Below are 18,919 nucleotides of genomic sequence, written 5' to 3'. Positions count from 1 at the left end.
TACTGGAATGGATAGAAAACTTCTTATATGGCCGCAGATAGAGAGTGAGGGTAAATGGGACGCAATCCGAATGGGAGCTGGTCAAATGTTGTGTAATCCAAGGTGCCATCTGAAGTTCCTTGCTTCTCCTCCAATGAATTACCACTTTTGCCTAAGTCACCAACATTATTGTTTTCGGATGATGTCAAAATCTGAAAAACAACAAGAAGTGAGACTGATCATTTTGATCTTCAAGCTGACCTAGACGAATCAGTTGGATGGGTTCAAGGTTGTGGGATGGAAGTTAATTCTAGGCAGAGTGTGTCCATACACATCGGACACGGTATTAGTTACCAGTATACTAATAATGATACATCTTCGACGAGTTCAGGAACGTGAAGACTTGGGAGTAATAACAGGTCACGACCTGAAAACAACTACGCATTGCAACTCAACAGCAGACAAAGAGATTCGTGAGTCTTGGTCACACCCCAGCATTCAGATGCGTTGATATGTTTCGAATTTCATATCCCACCTACTTAAGACCACACCTAGCGTACTCTATCCAAGCATCTGGTCCGTGTCTTAATATGTATACCGACTCGCTTCAGCATATTCAGCATGCGGGAACAAATTTAGTGAAGATTCTTTCTAAAATACCCTAGTATGAGCGCTCAAAATACTTAAACCTTTTTCGCCGTGTCGTATTGTAGGACGCGAGGTGACCTTATATTGGCATTCCGTATCGTTAATTACGATTTGGGTGTTAAAATTCCCCATCTATTTGCTGCTTTCGGCACTAATAATCCCTGAGTTCGTAGCAAGAAGGTTCACAAATCGCGATCTAATAAACCTAAAGTAGGTGTTAGTATTTTCACATCTAGTGGTTAATTGCTGGAACGCCTTACCCGAACAAGTGATATCAGCCCCATCAGTGGATATTTTCAAGGAGAAGCTGGACCTTCACTGGTAGGCAAACTGTCAGGAATAACACAGGCACACCAACCTACTCTCCTAATTACTGAAGACTGAAGACATGTCACTGTGAAAATGTTACGAGAAGCACTATTAAAGACTAAGGGAAGAAATTCATGTACTAAGGAAAAATTCAATCTTTATTTCCATGTTTATGCTTGTCTGATTAAATAAACGTTATTCAGCGAAGCATATTTGTTTTTCTAGCTTGTTTCATAGCTTTTAATTTCGAGTGGCAAATGAAAGGGAACGCTTTGCTCTATTGGTTTCTGTGGTTTCTTATTGTCAATGTCTTTGTCGATGAAGCACAAATAAACACTATTTCTTCAGTTAACAAAGTACTCCAAGCATTCGAAAGTGGATTTGATCCGGAAGTTTACCAAAACATAGTGTGTTAAATTTACTTCACTTTCATAATTTTCAATGGACATTTTTAGACAGAAGTAATATCCTCTAAAGGCTACACATCTGAAGAACACTATGTTACCACCAAAGACGGTTTTATTTTATGTATTATAAGAATTTTACCGAAATGTCACGTGGCTTCAGGTTTGTACTGTGGGTAAAACGCTTTTATTCCTATTTCATTTAGGAAGACAAAAAGTTGTATTCCTTCAACATGGCCTTTTAGATTCTGCCCATACTTGGGTTAACAATTTACCAGACGAAAGTTTAGGATTTATACTTGCTGATAATTGCTATGATGTGTGGCTTGGTAATAGTCGTGGGAGCACCTATTCATCAAATCATCAGTATTTAAAGCCCGATGACAAAGAGTTCTGGGAGTTCTCTTGGGATGAAATGGGCAAATACGACCTACCAGCAACACTGATCTACATTCTTAATTACACTAATGCTGAAAAACTGAGCTACATCGGTCATTCACAGGTCAGTGTGTGCTGGAATACCTTCGGTCTAAATTATCTCCCCATCTTTCACAGAAATATTTTAAATTAATTGTCTACTGTATAGACAAAATCTTATTTCTTGTGATTTAGTGGCAAAATAGGAGTGTTTACGGTGGTAATATTTAAGCATATTATTCGACATCCATCAGTGACTCAGTTATATCATCTTACTATGTAGAGTTGTCGTTTGAGTAGCTCAACGTTTATTTGGGTCTTTTACGTCTATGAACTTTTATTCCGTACAGTTGTTTTTTTTCATGCCACAGGTTTGAGCTTGTAGACGTTTATTATTTTCTTTGCATGAATAAGACGTCTTTCATTGTCTCACAGAAAAAGACGTCATTTGTTCTTTAATAGTTTGTTCAATCCAGCTATCTGTTGCCCAAATTGCCAACCGACCGAATGATTATTAATGTTATATAAAAACTATTTTGGTTTAAAATGAAGATATCTCAGCCAACACGACCTTTTGAAAACATTAAATTCAGGAGCTGTAACCAAGTAATTAAACAAGAAATATCACCTGCTTAATGAATTGTTTCAGTATTTTTGAACACATTTTTTCTGTCTTTCAGGTTAACAAAAATAAAGTCATGACAAACTCAAAATTATCACTTAAAACGTTGGAGATAGTAATCTGGTCACATCTAGTCGTTCTGCGTGATATTGGGAAATAGATTTTGTCTTTCTGGTTCAGAATCACCGAAAAGTGCTTGAGGTTTTAAGAATCAAAACACTTACGGGCCTTTTGACTTTTTTAAGCGACAAAAACCATAGAGAGGGATAGTAAGCTATAGAGAAAGGTTTTCGACTTTTAAGAATAGACGAGCTTTCTCTTTCCATCATTGAATTAATGGAGAGGGAATAGTTTGTTCTGAAACAGTGCTGCTTCTCAGAATGTATTGACTTTTAAGTACACAAGCAATTTTCCGCAATCATTATTTTATTGGGTTGAGACGACCGTGCTAGTCAGTGTTACGGGACAGACTATTTCACTTTTTGTTCCATACTAATCTTGAGAATAAGTTTTAAATGGCTTTTTTCCTGTCTCATGGTGGCATGATTTTAATTCAAGGTTTTGAACAAAAGTCAAATGGTGTAACAATGAAGTTAGCAAGATGTTTCAATATCTTAGGCTACGGTTTATCTATTCCTTTATATTTTTTTGTCAAGACTATTTACTATGCAGTTAAAAGACGTATCTTTCGGTGTATATGTGGAAAAAGGTTCAAATACACACATTGTTTAGACGGTCCAAATACACCTCGCTTTCGTGAAAATCATTTTTTGGCTAGAATAATGCATTACTGTTTCCATAGGGCAATCAAATACCTCTTATTATTTGTTCATGTATAAAAATACATCTCCGACATTTAATACATTGATTATTAGGTATAAACTGTTTAAAAATCACATTTTTGATTGTGCATGTAAGGCACTTCAGTTTAGTGTTGTATTATAAGAGATAAATGGAAATGTAATTAGTTGATTCAACCGTAGTAATTTATTTTTAACTGATTGTGATAGTTTGCTTGCTTAACTAAAAAAAATACAAACAGGTAACACAGCTCCAATTAGTCCACTACACTTAACTATTATTTGTGATATATTATAAGGATGTAAAACAAAATAAAACAGTTAAGATGAATTATGTAAAAAAAGAGCATAGAACATCACACTATTGACTTCATGGTTTTACCAGTACTGCTAAAACAATTCTTTATGGTCGGGTTTGTCTGGTGATATATGGGCTCATTTAAAATACAGAAACATCCTCATTTATGACCATCTGTTCATTTGATCTAACTCGAGTTCCTCAACAAATGACCATCAAATTACGGTTGAGAAACTGCACTACATCCCAAGTAGTCAAATCCTAACCTTTTTTAATACTACGTGTACCAATAATGTAGATTTATAGCATGCTTAGTTTATCTATACTGAAGCACTGTTAGAACCCCCGAATTTTGAGACTAATTGTCACTGTCCCATATCTTTTGTGTTATTGTCATACGTAGTAACCGAGTTATTTAGTCTGAGGATTACCCATAATGATAAATTTGTCGTCGAGTTGATAGTCTCATATTAAACCAGGAAGCATTAAACATCTGTCTTAGTTATATTGGAACTACTGAGAAGTGTATACCTATGATCCTGCTCTGTAAAGCCCTTAAGTAGGATGAAACACTTATTTAGCGTCAATGTTTAATAATAAAAGATGTTTGACGATTGTTCAGTTAATAAATAGGAACTGATCGATTGGTGAGCGCGGTGATACAATTTGTCAGAATGATGGATGCTAACGATACAGAATTATTGCGACATACTCTTGAATGGTTTGATATCACAAATAGAACTTCTAGCCGAGAAGAATAATCTTCTTACCTTGTAAATAATATACTTATACAAAAACACCAGTAAGTTCAATACTTCCAAATGGTAAGTAACATATTATACCCAATAGTTTGGTTGACTTAAACTAAACCGATCATTTAATTTACCTTGGAATGGCTTGGTCTATCCTGTTGTTGATATTTTCTGCTGAAATTCGATCAGTCTTGGTTGATGTATGATCATCTCGTGCAGATCGCTTCAAAATAGCCATTATGGCACAAAATTATATACAATAAGTGAAATGTAGCTAGCAGTGGAATCCAGTATCTCAGTGAACAACGCGATGGCACCTGAAATGAGCATCACTGGGTTCGAGTCTTGGAGTGAACATTAACTCTGAGATGCTGCTACATCTAGCTGTTGAGTACCAGACGGAACAAAACTTGCATCTTGGATTCCACTGCTAGCTACATTTCACCTTTTTTATTATTAATTCTAACCTATAACCACCTTGAACCTGACGATAGCTTCGTGGACAAAAAATTAATGTTTTTCATCTTTCTGTGAGACTTTGATGAACTATTGACAAATATTTATCAATATACCGTGTTTTTTTATGGGGACATTATTAGCATGATTTGTATTTTACGTTTATTTGTAACTGTGATTCATTGTTTTTGTCATATTTACGTAATCAACATTATTGTTATTATTATTATTAATACCAGATAATACGAATACAATAAATGACGGTGTAATGTAAATAGTTCTAATCAACTAATTATCTGAGTCAATACGGTAGTCTGGTTGTTTATGTATTTTTTATTTTACTGAAATAATTTTACTACACAAATAAATCATATTCACATAAATTACACATGTTTACTTAGTGCTATTTACAACCATAGTTGATTGTAACACTCAAGCTTTTTGTTATTCGATTTAATTATTATCTTGTTGGAAGTTTAGTAAAACGTATTGTAGAGTTGAGCCAATCAGAATACAAGAATAGAACTTTGAGACTTTTGTGTGAAATTCACCATGACATGTATAATGTACAAGAGAAATAATTGTTTATTTTGCTCAGAACATTTAAAATAAGGTTATCGTTTTCCATCATAGAAATAAGCGATAGAGTTAAACATATCAGACGATTAGTTCTTCCTCATTAAATTATATATAACAGGTGATTTGATATTATCTGTTAATGGTAAACTTAAACGCTTGTTTCTATCACAAACCTTAACCCACTGGTAGCATATTTTATGAACGGATTAATTTAGTATTATCTCTTGAGTTGTTTTTTTTTTTGGTGATATTTATTCATCCATGTTGTTACAGAGCTTATTTGGAATATAGTTCATGTCATTTTGTGATAAAAATTTAAATTCTTAACTTAAACTATGAATATTCTTATAAATCTATTTGAGTTTTTATAAAGGTTCCAGTAAACAGATTATTCATAACTACATAGACAAATTTTATGAATATTTGGCTTTTTCAATTTGTTGACAGAGTAACCTGCAGAGTACTTTAATAAATCCATAAAATATTACATAAGCCTTTCCTTGAACTGTTCATTTACAAGGCTACTTTCTGACTGGTTAAAAACAGGCTAACAGGTCTTAGCGGGTATTATAATCTCATCTTAGTATTATACACTTACTGAAATTCTAATTATTCACTACTAAATTAGTTTTAAGCAAAGTTTGACATTAGCCACTCGTGGAATCCAGAATATGTTGAATAAATTCAAAAACGAATCATGAAGAGAATTTTTATTTCATATAAAAAATGAGATTAGTGAGTATATATATATATATATATTCATGTATTATAGTAGGACCTGGCTAGCAATGAAATCCAGGAGGCCTGTTTCTTCTTACTTGGTACTCATCAGCTAGATATACTTGCATCGGATTCGATGTTAACTCGGGGATTCAAACACTGCATCTTTAACTTCAAACGAATAGCGCGTTATCCATTGGGCAATTGAGTACAGATAGCCATTCACTTGTACAACGTGTGTGAATCTCAATTTAATTTATAATGACTTGTATTATCTTTTTATTGATATATTAATTGAAATTTCTAACAAAATCTACTGTGTTCGAATCCCTAAGTGGACATTAACTCTGTGATGCAGGAAATTTTGAATGATAAGTTCAAAATGGGATGAAACTTATATTTAGCATTTCATTGTTACCCGCATTCTATTTATTTTATGGTAATGTGCGTCATAGTGGTTATATCAAGGTACTTTGCACATGATTAATCAAAACCCAGTCGAGAATATTAACAACTGGATAATTCAAAAATCATTTCATACTGACTGTATCTATATAGTTGATATATTGAATGAAATGTTGTACTTATGTTTTCTTCCAACATTGTTATTTATATCAACTTTGTATCAAGTAGTATGTCTTTTCTAATTAGATCAATTATGATATATTTACTAGTAATTCTTATTGCATAATAGTGTTGTACAATCATGATTAAAGTGTTTGTACTAGGAAGTTATTCATAGATTTTGTGTATAAATACATGTTTGTGCAAGCTTAAGGTATTATTACACTTTATTATACTTTAATATTCATCTAATTATACGATCATGTGTAAATACTTTGAAAGGAGTCATTTATGAACGACTAAACAACAAATTACCTTAAATCATAAATATAGTAACAAAGTTTTATCTAACAACTGATTTGTCATAACTTCTACCTGAATTATGTGCTGATGATGATATTGTTCAGAAGAATGATGAAAGCTCTACAACCAAACTATCCAGCTCAAAGAATAAAATTTCATCAAAATGATTATCATTCGAATAAATTATGCCAGATGTTTTCTTTATGTTTTTTTAGTTTTTCGAATAAATCCTACGTAACACATAGGTAAAATTTTATATTTCTAACTTTAGTTATGTACTATTAAGGATCCAATGTGCCAAATTTCGTCGTCAGAAAGAAACTTTCTAGATCCTCCTTGCAATATATACATATATATTTTCATTTAACACTTGGATTTCCTTTAATCATGTTATGAAAAACTTATTTTTATGAAAATTAAATGTGTGTCCTATCCACCGCCAACATCATTTACTAACTTTTTCTTCAGTGGAAACTTGGTTTATGCTTTCTCACAGTAGGCTGTTGCTGATGGTATCATACCAACGGACATTCAGTATCTTGCATAACTCACTGTTTATGAATACTTGTACTATTCGATGATAATTGTAGCAGTTGTATAAGTTTCAACTCGTATTGAAGATTCTGACTTTAATATTGGTTGACAGTTGTTTTGAGTTCCATATGTTGCTTTACCAAAGTCGATGATGTTGTCATTGTTCATCGATGAAAGTTCCCAACTCATCCAGAGCTTCACCACCAAGTGTGACTGAGTTGGTGTTCTCTGTGTTGTATTTGGGGATGTTTCTTTTTCCCTTGTGAATGTTTAGGCCTACTGATGCAGGTGCTGTTGTTACATTGGTTTTCTTCGTCTGCATTTGATGTTGCGTATGAGGTGGTAGGGCTAGGTCGTCTGCGAGGTCCAAGTCGTCTAATTGCATGAATGCTATTTATTATATTCCGCGCTTCCTACCAGGTGTGAATGTCTTTATAATTCAGTCGACCACCAGAAGAAAGATGAAGGCCTACAGTAATCAGCCTTATCTGACTCCGGTCCTCACTCAGAATGCATCTGTCAGCTGTCCTCCATTCACGACTTTGCGCTGTAGTTCATCGTATGAATTCCATATGATGTTTAGGATCTTCTCATCTACTTACCATACAGTGTCGAAGAAGGTTCCATAACATTCTCCTATCCACACTGTCAAACGCTTTCTTATATTCAAGGAAATTGATGTATAGTAACGAATTCCATTCAACTGACTGATCCGTAGTGTCGCGATTTGGTCTGTTGGCCTGTTGATTTCGAAGTTGGTAGTTTACTGAACCTTTCATTCAATTCAACACCACTGGGTATCAAACCTTTCTCGGTACTGATAGTGGTGTTTTGCCTGTATAGTTCTCCTACTTGCTCAAATCTTGTTTCTTTGGTAATATTGATGAGATATCCTTCTTTCCAGTCTGTCGGCCCTTGTTCTTCCTCCTAAATCCTCCTAAATAAAACGTGGAACATATTTGCGGTTACTTCTCTATCTAACCTCAGTGCTTCAGCCGGTATATTTTCAGGTCCTGCTGCTTCTGCTTTCCCACTCTTGATCTGTCTGATGGTTATCCTTATTTCTTTACTTGTTGATGGGATGATAGCGAAGATGCTTCCATAAGGTTCGTTAAATATTTTTTCCATCAACTAATTAAAATTATTCGCAACAGTACCAACTCACTACCGATAAATCTTTTTTCGTCAGAATGATGGTTTGTGGAAATTGTAATAATGTAGTGGCTGAATTCATCAGTCCATTTAAGCTAGACCAGGTTTTTCAGGATGGCCTAGCTTAAATCCGTCTCATGAATTCAACCATTAAAATTTTTCTTTGTTTGTTTTCTTATAGGGATGCCAAATTCTTTTGGCATGTTTTGATGAACATCCTATAATGCAATCATTTATTAATTTATTCATCGCCTTAGCGCCAGCTGCTTACCTTGGTTCAATTAAAAGTCCTATACGTTATATTGCACCATTTGCAAAAACAGTCGAACCAGTTATTGAATGGTTTGGAAATGGTGAATTTTTACCTTCAGGTAAAATTATGCAGTTTCTAGGATTATTCTTATGCAAACCAAATCATATTCCCTTTGTATGTAGTAATATAATGTATTTAATTGCTGGATATGATTCTAAAAATACAAATGTGGTAAGCTGCTCTTTAATAAGTATTATTATATATATTTTTATTTCTAAATGTATTCAAAATATTTATTTATTGTTCCCTTATTTACATCTCTTATATTATTGGATAAACATTCTGAAGTTAATATAATGATAGTCACTTTGTGAAGTAGTCTGCTTCATGAAGTTCTGTATTTGTTCAGTAAGTTCGATGAAATAAAAGGATATATACAGATTACATGTATTTCTTCGTATTTACCATACACACATTGTTCTCATGTGATGGAATCAGTAAGTTAACTTAAGTGATATGATCGAGATCATGAACCGATTGATGTTAGACCACTGTTGAAAACCTGGTAGCACTGGACGGCCGTTTCGTCCTATTGTCGGACTCCTCAGCGGCACGCGGGGTTCGAACCCAGGGCCTCCAGTCTCGCGCACGAACGCTTAACATACTGAGCAACTTAGCCGGTATCCAATGGTGTTAGTGTCTAGAATCAACCAATCCAAGAAATTGCGCAACCATCTTCCATTGTACTGAGGTAGATACCTGTCTCTACCCGACACGGATTAGCTCCACTAGTCACGGCCTCTGCTGAGGAGTCCCACAATAGGACGAAACGGCCGTCCAGTGCTTCCAGGTTTCCAACAGTGGTCTAACATCAATCGGTTCATGATGTCAATCAAAAGCTTAATAATCTCCACAACTACTATATTGTTAAGTGATATGGTTGTAAGTAACGGTGATTTTAGTGTGAAAAATTTAATCTCTAAAATCCCGTGTTTAAAATTTGAAGAGAGTGAAGAAAAAAGTATGAAGTTTTTCATTTAAACCCATGAAAATAAGTATGCGTTTATGAAAATTTGTTATCCGAGTTGTCATTAATAAACAGTGTCCTTGAGAAATATTGACTATTCCGGTTTGTCTCTATGGTCTTATTAAGATAGGGATAAAGAAGAATGTTTAACTCCAGTTCTTTCAACTGTAACTATGGTTAGTAAACTTAACAACTCATAACTTTTCTACTGCATTGAGATGTGAGAAATTTGTACCCGATAATTAAGTTAGGGTTATAATATATGGACAAAAGACATTCTGTGGTGTGTACTACTGATGTCGACAGATATGAGCAGTATGTATCATCACTTGAAAGTGAAATGCCTGGCGGCAGAAGATTAAGAATATCGAAGAAAAGAGAACAAGAAAAGAGAATGATTGGTGTGGAAATGAAGGAACAGTAAAGTCAGATGATTGACTGATATTTTGCAAACGAAGCATTTACTGTATGTTTCTGAGATTTTACTAAGAGATTCTGTAATTTATTGTCCGAATACATTCAATTGTCCTCACTTGTGCTCTTGATCACTACAATACTATACAATAATTTCACTAACTGATTAGTTTCAATACAATGATAATCATATTTTTTTTATGTAAACTTCTGTACTCGCATGTTTATATTAATTACATGACCTTGTAATTAGTATTATGACATTTTGGACATTTTAGTTTTACATGTAATGTGAAACTAATTATTACTGTTCACATTTCTATCACTCATTCCCTCCCTCTCTCCAACACATTCGCTCCCCCACTCTCTCTCTCTCTCTGTATATATACAAAGGACAGAAACAATTATTTATTTTTATGAAAGCTTTGAACAAATACATCAAATTTAACACATAATTCTAACCATTTTATCAGAATGGGTTTTGTGGAGAGTTTTTTTAGAAATTTCATAGGTTGAAATCATGAGTCGATTGAAGCTAGACCACCATGAAAAACGTGGAAGCACTGTACGGCCGTTTCGTCCTAGTATGGGACTGCTCAGCAGTGCGCATCCACGATCCCGCACCACGTGGGGTTCGAACCCAGGACCTAGAGGCTTCACGCGCGAGCACTTAACCACTAGATCGCTGAGCCGGTGTTAATGTCTAACGTCAACTGCTGAGGAGTCCCATACTAGGACGAAACGGCCGTGGTCTAGCTTCAATCGACTCATGATTTCGACCTATGAAATTTCTAACCATTTTGTTAATGGACTATCTAAAATAGATGAATGTACTGGTTAGTTGTAAAATTTTACATATTATCAAAGCAATCTGAAATGAAGTACTTATGAGTTTATAAGCAATTAATTAATCTGTATGAGAAATCAAACAAAAGTAAGTAGATTCAAGGTTATGACAAATTGTTTTTCTACACATAAAAGGGAGCTTAAATTTACGAATAGCCAAGGCTTCAATAAACATGAGAATTCTTCCTTGACAATTTCTATACAACATTTTAAAAGCTGTATTAATGTCAATTTTGTGCCCCGTTTCAATTAGATGTTTCGTAACCGATTAACATGGTTTTCTAACTCTCATGTTTATCGGACCATTTGACATTAATTGACAACTGTGTACAGAAGATACATGGATGATATAATAGTTATATACGATAAAGATTTTATGGTTTTCTAGTTATTACATAAACTCAATGGGGTTCAAAACGATTTCGTAATGTTTTGTGAAGCAGAAAATAATGATCGATTGCCATTTTTAGACATGCTTTTGAGTCGAAGGGAAGATGGTACTATAGACGGTCAGTTTATAGGAAACCAACTTGGACGGGGCAATACTTAAATTTCTACAGTTCCTGTCCATTGCAATACAAGCGAGGCTTGATTAAGTGTCTCTTTAATAGGATTCAAAGAAGTTGCACTGCTGACACGGTTGAAAAAGATGAAAAGTTGCTGACTGACACATTAATATCAAATGGTTATCCACTATAGTGTATTAATAGGTGTAAAAGTCAGTTGACGCCAGCATCTCTCGTTTATTCGGTTCCAAAGAAAAAAGTTTATATCTATCTATCTACCATATAGAGGTGAATCCAATAGCATAGTTTTAAGACAGAGATTGAAAGTAGCCATCGAGAAAACCTATTATGCTGCTAAATTGGTCGTGATTGAAAAGTCTAAGCCCATGATTCCAACTAGACGTAGACAATGCACAAATGACTACGTCACATCCCATTGCATTTACCAATTTACATGTTTGTGTGGACACATATACATTGGGAGTAGTAGTCGAATAATGCAATCAAGGGTCATTGAACATGTACCTAGATGGCTTCAAAATCAATTAGTGTCAAATGGTCCGATCAGTGTTGGAGGTAGAAAACCATGTTTATCGATAGCGAAACTTATAATTGAAACGCGGCACATAATTGACATTAATACAGCTTTTAAAACGTTGTATAGAAATTGTCAAGGACTAATTCTCAAGTTTATTGAAGCCTTGGCTATTCGTAAATTTAAACTCCCCTTATGTGTAGAAAAATAATTTGTCGTAACCTTGAATTTACTCTGGTGATCGTTAATTCATTCTATGGCCTAGGATAACAATTTCTTATTCTTTCTATACGATGTAAAATAGTTTCACTCCCCCTTTGTTATCTTGTTTACTTGAATTTTCATGTCATTATCCTTTATTAATTTTCATATAAAATGCCCTGATAAGTCATATATGTTTGACCAGATTGTTCGAAATGTATAGCGCAAATACATCACATTTTTCAGATCAACTCTGTTTTCTCATTGTTCTATCGAAATTTATCAAAGAGAGACAATTTACTTTAGATAAAAAGAAGAACCAAGAATAATCGATAAAATTTCGAAATACTCCAAATTTAGCAATGAGTTAAATCGGAAGTTGGAAAGATGTTAACAGAATAATGAGTCAAAGATGGATTGTGGCTAGCAGCGAAATACAGGACGCGCGTTTCGTCCTATTTGGGACTCGTCAGCTGAATGCACATGCATCTCAATGTTGATGTTCACTCTGGGACTCGAATCCAGTACTGTTCTATTCAAACGGCATCGTGTTATTCACATGAATGAGTCTTTGAATTCATAACAACCAGACATAAAAATAAACTATTTCGAACAAACAGATTCCAAGACGATTTATAAAATTTATAATATAAAAAATAAATAATCCTTCAGGCAATTTTACACACTCGGATATTACTTGTAAAGCAAGTTTTTTACTCATTGAAATAAGTGATCTCACTTTTTCCTAGTAATGATTGTTCAGTGTTCATTTGGCCGACAAAAGGCAACAAGATGTACTGACTAAACTTATATAATATTATCTGATTAACTAAGTACACCATATTCTACTAAACTGCCTAATAAAAAATAAATTTCCATTTATGTGATCAGTCCTGAAAGATCTCAAATTTTGTAAATCAATTGAAATATGTTAATATACCTTTGCAGACGAATACACAGTTCAGTCTTTTAAAAAGAAGTTTTGATGAAAATCACAAATTACACGATGTTAATATCCTGATGACACAAGAAATTTTGGCTTAGATAGACAGCATTTATGGTTTCACATTATCTAAATTTGGCAAATTGATTATTAGACTTTCATTAGTACGCTTGAAAACATTGTTAAGGAAGATTTTAATAGCATTCAAACATTAGATTTATCAATTCATATTCAAAACATAGTCTTGACCAAAAAATTCTATTTCTTTTTCTGTAAGTAGCACATTTTTCTTAAGTGATAAGTTTTAAATAGTTATGTGTTGATTGTGACCACAAAAGGACGAAGGCGAGATATCCATCTATCAATTAAGGGACGAGTATACTGTGGGGCAGTTCGTTCAGTTCTAATTTACAACTGCAAAACGCGGTCAATAAGAGTAAAAGGTATTCATAAGCTACTAGTACATGACAACAGATGCCTTAGGAATATTGCTTCCATCTTCTGCGATCACCGGGTAAGTAATAGTGAGGTTGGACGTAGCGTATTAGGGAATGATAGTAAATCAGTTGGTGAGGTTGTGAATCTCCATCGACTGAGATGGTCGGGCCACGTGTTGCGTATGCCTGAACACCGTTTACTACGATGCTCAGAGCTGAATAGTGTTGAGGATGGTTGGGAGAAAGTTAGGTGCGGTCAAACCGAAACATGGTATCAGTCCACAAAGTCATTAACTTATAGTCTGAGCCATGTTGCTATATGCAGACTACTTGGTTGGGGTCCGCATGACTTTCGTAACCAATGGTTGGAGACTCTTGGTGACATGGCTCAGAATCGATCACAATGGCGTCGGTGTATACACTCTCTGTCTTCCCTTAAACTAACAGATTAAAATCACTTCATATCTTTCCTTCTACTAACTAATTCTTTCTTTCTATACTACATCCTTATATGCAATCTTTCTCCTATATATTACCACCTTTGACCTAACCACTCCTATGTGTCCGGTGTTCATCTTGCTGTGCTAATGAGGTATATCAACTTGGACCGATGCAAAAATTTGCCTGGTCCTACGTTGGAGCTAACTGACTGAGGTATTTTTTTGAGTACTGACTTATATAGACAATTTATTTTCATTATAGTTCAATATATATCTAAATTTCCAGTTTCATATTCATACATCCTTTTTTTTCTAATTTGAACACTTTATCCTAAACTGATTGAGTATGATGAGATTTGTTTACACATATTAACAGCGTTTGTTAAATAAACCATTTAAAGAAGAGTATAAATTTATTTCATACACATAGTTCCACTTATCATTTTGAAAAGAGCAAAAACAAACATTTTAGCAGAATAGCATGAATTCATTTTTATTTCGTTGGTTCTCGTCAGCTGCTTACAACCTGTGATATTTATAAATCATAATTACATAATGGGTTTAAATTACTTACATGAAAGAGTTTGATTGGAAGTTATAGTGCAATAGTGCAATCACCAAACATCTTCTTGATACAGAACATCAGGTCGATTACCCTGCAATCATTCAAGGTGATTAGGAAGCAGCCAAACTCAAGTCTTCTGAAGTTTGCTGAAGCAGCTACTATCAGACGCCAAAAACCTGATTGATGTGTTCAAAAGGAGATGGTTATTAATCTTTCCTTGCCTTGGTGACTAATATTCCTTCTTTGTATCTTAATATATATGTTTTTTTTTCTTCTTCTTTAAACTCTTTCTTGCACTTATCACATCACTGAGTTTTATTCCAACTATCTTCCAAATTAATAATCTTATTTTATCAATTGAACTCTACTCATTTTATTCCTATTAATGTTTACTTGTTTCTAGCCCTTTGAACTGTTGTCACAATGTTCTTTTACATAAGATATATATTTACAATATTCAGTCTATTAAATTGATTTACACCCTTGCTATACTATACGAATATGTCTTTAATATAAATTTATATTGTACATTATTAAAGAAATGCGGTCAAAAATAACTTATAATCTTGAGGATCATTGGCTTATTGGTTAAAGCGTTCTAATTTCATCTGTTGTATATTTAAATCTGTCTTTAACTACTGTGATATGCCCATATCTAATACATAAGTTTAATTCTAATAGTTGAATTGATACACATTTCATCCTAGTATGGGACTCCTCAGCTTTAATACCGTTGATGCTGACTCATTGGTCTAAATGTTAAGTGTTCACGCGTGAGATCGAAGATCCTTAGTTCGAGTTCTGCGCACGGGATCATGGATGCGCACTTCTTAGGAGTCTCATACTAGAACGAAACGGCCATCCAATGCTTCTAGGTTTTCATTGATGGTCTAGCTTAGATCGATTTGTAATTTGAACTATTAAAATTACTACGATCTTCAAGAATCCTCATTCTGATATAAGTTTAACACAAAACCGAGTAAATGAAACCAAAATTTGTTGATAACTAGAGTACAATCTCCTGTAAATATTATTTAATCATAATGTTGAATCTTTCAAATGTATATTTTTAATTAAATCTTCATATGTGAGGAATGATGTATTAGTGTTATTTCATATATAATTGAAAGTAACAGCATCTCAAGAATAACAATAGAAACATATTTCAGTGGTTAAGATCATGAGTCAGTTGAAGCTAGATCACTGACTACGTTGAACTCCACTGGTCACTGCTTCTGACTAGAGATTCTTTGTTCTTAATAAATACATATAACCAGGTCTGTTGTGAGATAGTAACTCACTGAAGACAATGGTGGATATGTCGCTCAATTTCGTGGATTAGTTGAAGTTAGACATTAACACCATTGAATGCCGGCTCAGTGGTCTAGTGGTTAAGTGCTCGCGCGCGAAATCAGTAGGTCCTGGGTTCGAATCTCACAGGGGGCGAGGTCGTGGATGCGCACTGCTTAGGAGTCCTATATTAGGACGAAACGGCCGTCAAACAGTGCTTCCAGGTTTTCCATGGTGATCTAGCTTCAACTGACTCATGATCTTAACCATTGAAATTACTATAATATCCACAAAACTCATCTGATATTAAGAAACATATTTCTTTGGAAAAATATTTCAATGAACTGAAATCACCATCGAGATCCACAATGTATTACATTTAATCTACTTTTAACTAATAACCAACTGTTTTATATTCAGTTAATTTATTCCAGATCTGAGATTTTATTATCAATTAGAAGTTGTTGTTTTTTTGTTACATAAAACGACATCAAAAAAAAAGAAAAAAAACGTTAACTTATTTACATGCTTTTAATTTGAAAAGTAAAATACCCCCCCTCCTCCCGCTTTTTTTTTAAATGAAATGTCAATAAATCTAATTGACGTAACTTTAATACTGTCACCATTTTAAAGTCTTTTTTTTCTTTCACTCAAACAACAATTCTCATATAATTCAAATATACAAACCAATAAATCAATATCCATGTTATCATTAGCTAATTTAACAAACGAGTAATTGTTGTCAGGCAAATACTACAATATCGTTTTTTCTTCTTTATTAAAAAAAATGTGGTTAATGAAGTTGATGTGTTAATAAGCCTATTTATCATAACTGTACCTCCTTCCCCCCCCCCCAAAAAAAAGAAAAACTTTTCTTAGTTTTGATAATTTTCTAAATACTGAACGTTTAATTTCATTTAATTAATTAATTCATTCATGCATTTTTTCTTTTTGGATAATAGAGTCGTTTACCAATTTATGTTGCACATACACCAGCTGGAACATCAGTTCAAAATATGGTACATTATTGTCAAGTGAGTCATAAAAAAATCGGTGTAATTTTCTTTTTGCAAAGGTTTGCATATTTTCATTGAGAAATTCAATTGATCAATCACTATTAGTATATGTCCATCCAACGTGAATATTATATGACAATGGACTTAAACTTTTGTATCAGAAGGGTTTTTTGTGGATATTATGGTAATTTCAATTGAAGCTTGACCATCATGGAAAACCTGTAAGGACTGGACGGCCGTTTCATCCTACTTTGGGACTTTTCAGGATTAACACTGTTGATACTGACCCAGTGGTTTAAAGGCTAAGTATTCGAGCTCGAAACCAAAGGTCCTGGGTTCGAATCCCGCGCGCGGGATCGTGGATGCGCACTACTGAAGAGTCTCATAATACGACGAAACGGCCGTCCTGTGATCTTAGGTTTTCTATGGTGGCATAGCTTCAATCGACTCATGATCTCAAGTATTAAACCTTTATCTTGAAAGTTGAAGTAGTTAGTATTCACATTGATAATATTTGAAAATAAGTAAAGGAAAGGACTGAGCAGAATGGTATTTATTTTATTTATTTTAGCACATATATATTGGTACAAGGAGGCACCAAATACATATGCGCCACACAGATCTCAATTGATATGTGTGAGGGCTATGATACTGCCCGATTGCCCAAACCGAAGCAGGTGGTCTTCTTAGGGGGCCACACCAGGAGCCTTCGACCTGAAAGTCTGATCCACAAGGCAGTGGAGCAACGTAAGGAGATGCAGTCCCATGATAACCGGTGACCAACGATTATTTCATGCGCCATTTGTTCCCTCAGGATACTGGAGCCCATGTGCACCATTGGTTTGGAATCAGGGTTTTCCAACCCCTAGGTAGATCCTCCATATTCACCAAGCCGGTTATAGCACCAGTCAATCCCTTTTCGTCCTCTCAATTTCGTAAACACCCCGCCACGAGAAGGCAGTGAGTAGGGATTCCCTGGCAGAGGCTATATACGCGTGACCATGTGAGAGCATTTCGAGAGGGAGAGCGGACTCTCCCCACTCTCGGCTGTACCAGGGCATTTGGGGGCTTAAATGTGGGGTGTCGCGTCGCGTGACCCCCATTGTGAGATGTGGTCAATAACCATACACCTGAGGCTAGCGCCCATCCAACTAGGTCATCTGCTCAGCACCACATACAGCCAGAGGGCCAATTGCAGTACTTCTCAGCATTTATGACGTGGAGACTGGGTAGGAAACCCGCACTTGGCGGACAACACTCTCTGTCCAGTGCCCGGGAAGTTCTCCCAGAGTCAGTACGATTATAAGATCAAATATGAACTGACAACGCATACGAAATGACACCAATTTTTATTCCATTTCAATTCACTTCTTATGTCTCGTTGAACAATAAAATATCAAAAGACAAAACTTGATCTTTTTTTAATAAACGGAATACACCCATTATGACATTAAATAAGAAAGAAAGATTAGTTCAGCGAAAAGTTCTCTTTTCGGCGAATTCATTTTCAAAGCTGTACAATCGCAAATATATATACTTATTTTTACAGGGTGATAGTAATACTGATAATAAACTTGTTATACATGGTGAGAGTGAGGTTAAATAAACAAAGTTATTAGAAAATTTTTTTTAAAACAAGGAAAGTTTAATTTTCGTTTGATAGTTAATGGCTTAAGTATTCATCGGGTAAGGATGGCTCAGCATGATAAAATAAAATGTCGAAACAGAGATGAAATGTAATCGGAATGATCGTGGAAATAAAAACAAACCGGTTGGGGGTAGAAGATTTGAAGGGAAGATGGAAGGTGAAGCAGGTGGCTGTAAGGGAACAAGAGTATGAAGAAACAGAAAAAAACTTTTAATACATTAAGACCATGGTAGGAAAAGAGGTTGTACCAGTCTCTTTTGT

At 34.6% G+C, this 18,919-nt stretch overlaps 1 protein-coding gene across 1 annotated transcript in view; it reads left to right on the top strand.

The window, feature by feature from the left end:
* Window positions 1-491: 491 nt before the first annotated feature.
* Window positions 492-18,919, top strand: part of MS3_00008380 (uncharacterized protein) — a gene marked incomplete at its 5' end in the record, with an annotated part of 33,077 nt that continues 14,649 nt past the window's right edge. The window contains 7 exons of the mRNA XM_051216733.1: window positions 492-643; window positions 801-865; window positions 1,174-1,343; window positions 1,392-1,503; window positions 1,547-1,842; window positions 8,719-9,021; window positions 16,957-17,028. Of these exons, the coding sequence (XP_051065335.1) occupies window positions 492-643; window positions 801-865; window positions 1,174-1,343; window positions 1,392-1,503; window positions 1,547-1,842; window positions 8,719-9,021; window positions 16,957-17,028 (1,170 nt within the window). The remainder of the gene's footprint in view (window positions 644-800; window positions 866-1,173; window positions 1,344-1,391; window positions 1,504-1,546; window positions 1,843-8,718; window positions 9,022-16,956; window positions 17,029-18,919) is intronic.

This window comes from Schistosoma haematobium, chromosome 6 (assembly GCF_000699445.3).
Source record: "Schistosoma haematobium chromosome 6, whole genome shotgun sequence".
Classification (NCBI taxonomy): Eukaryota; Metazoa; Platyhelminthes; class Trematoda; order Strigeidida; family Schistosomatidae; genus Schistosoma; species Schistosoma haematobium.
The sequence above is the reverse complement of the archived record's forward strand: the minus strand, read 5'-3'. Positions and strand labels throughout refer to the sequence as shown.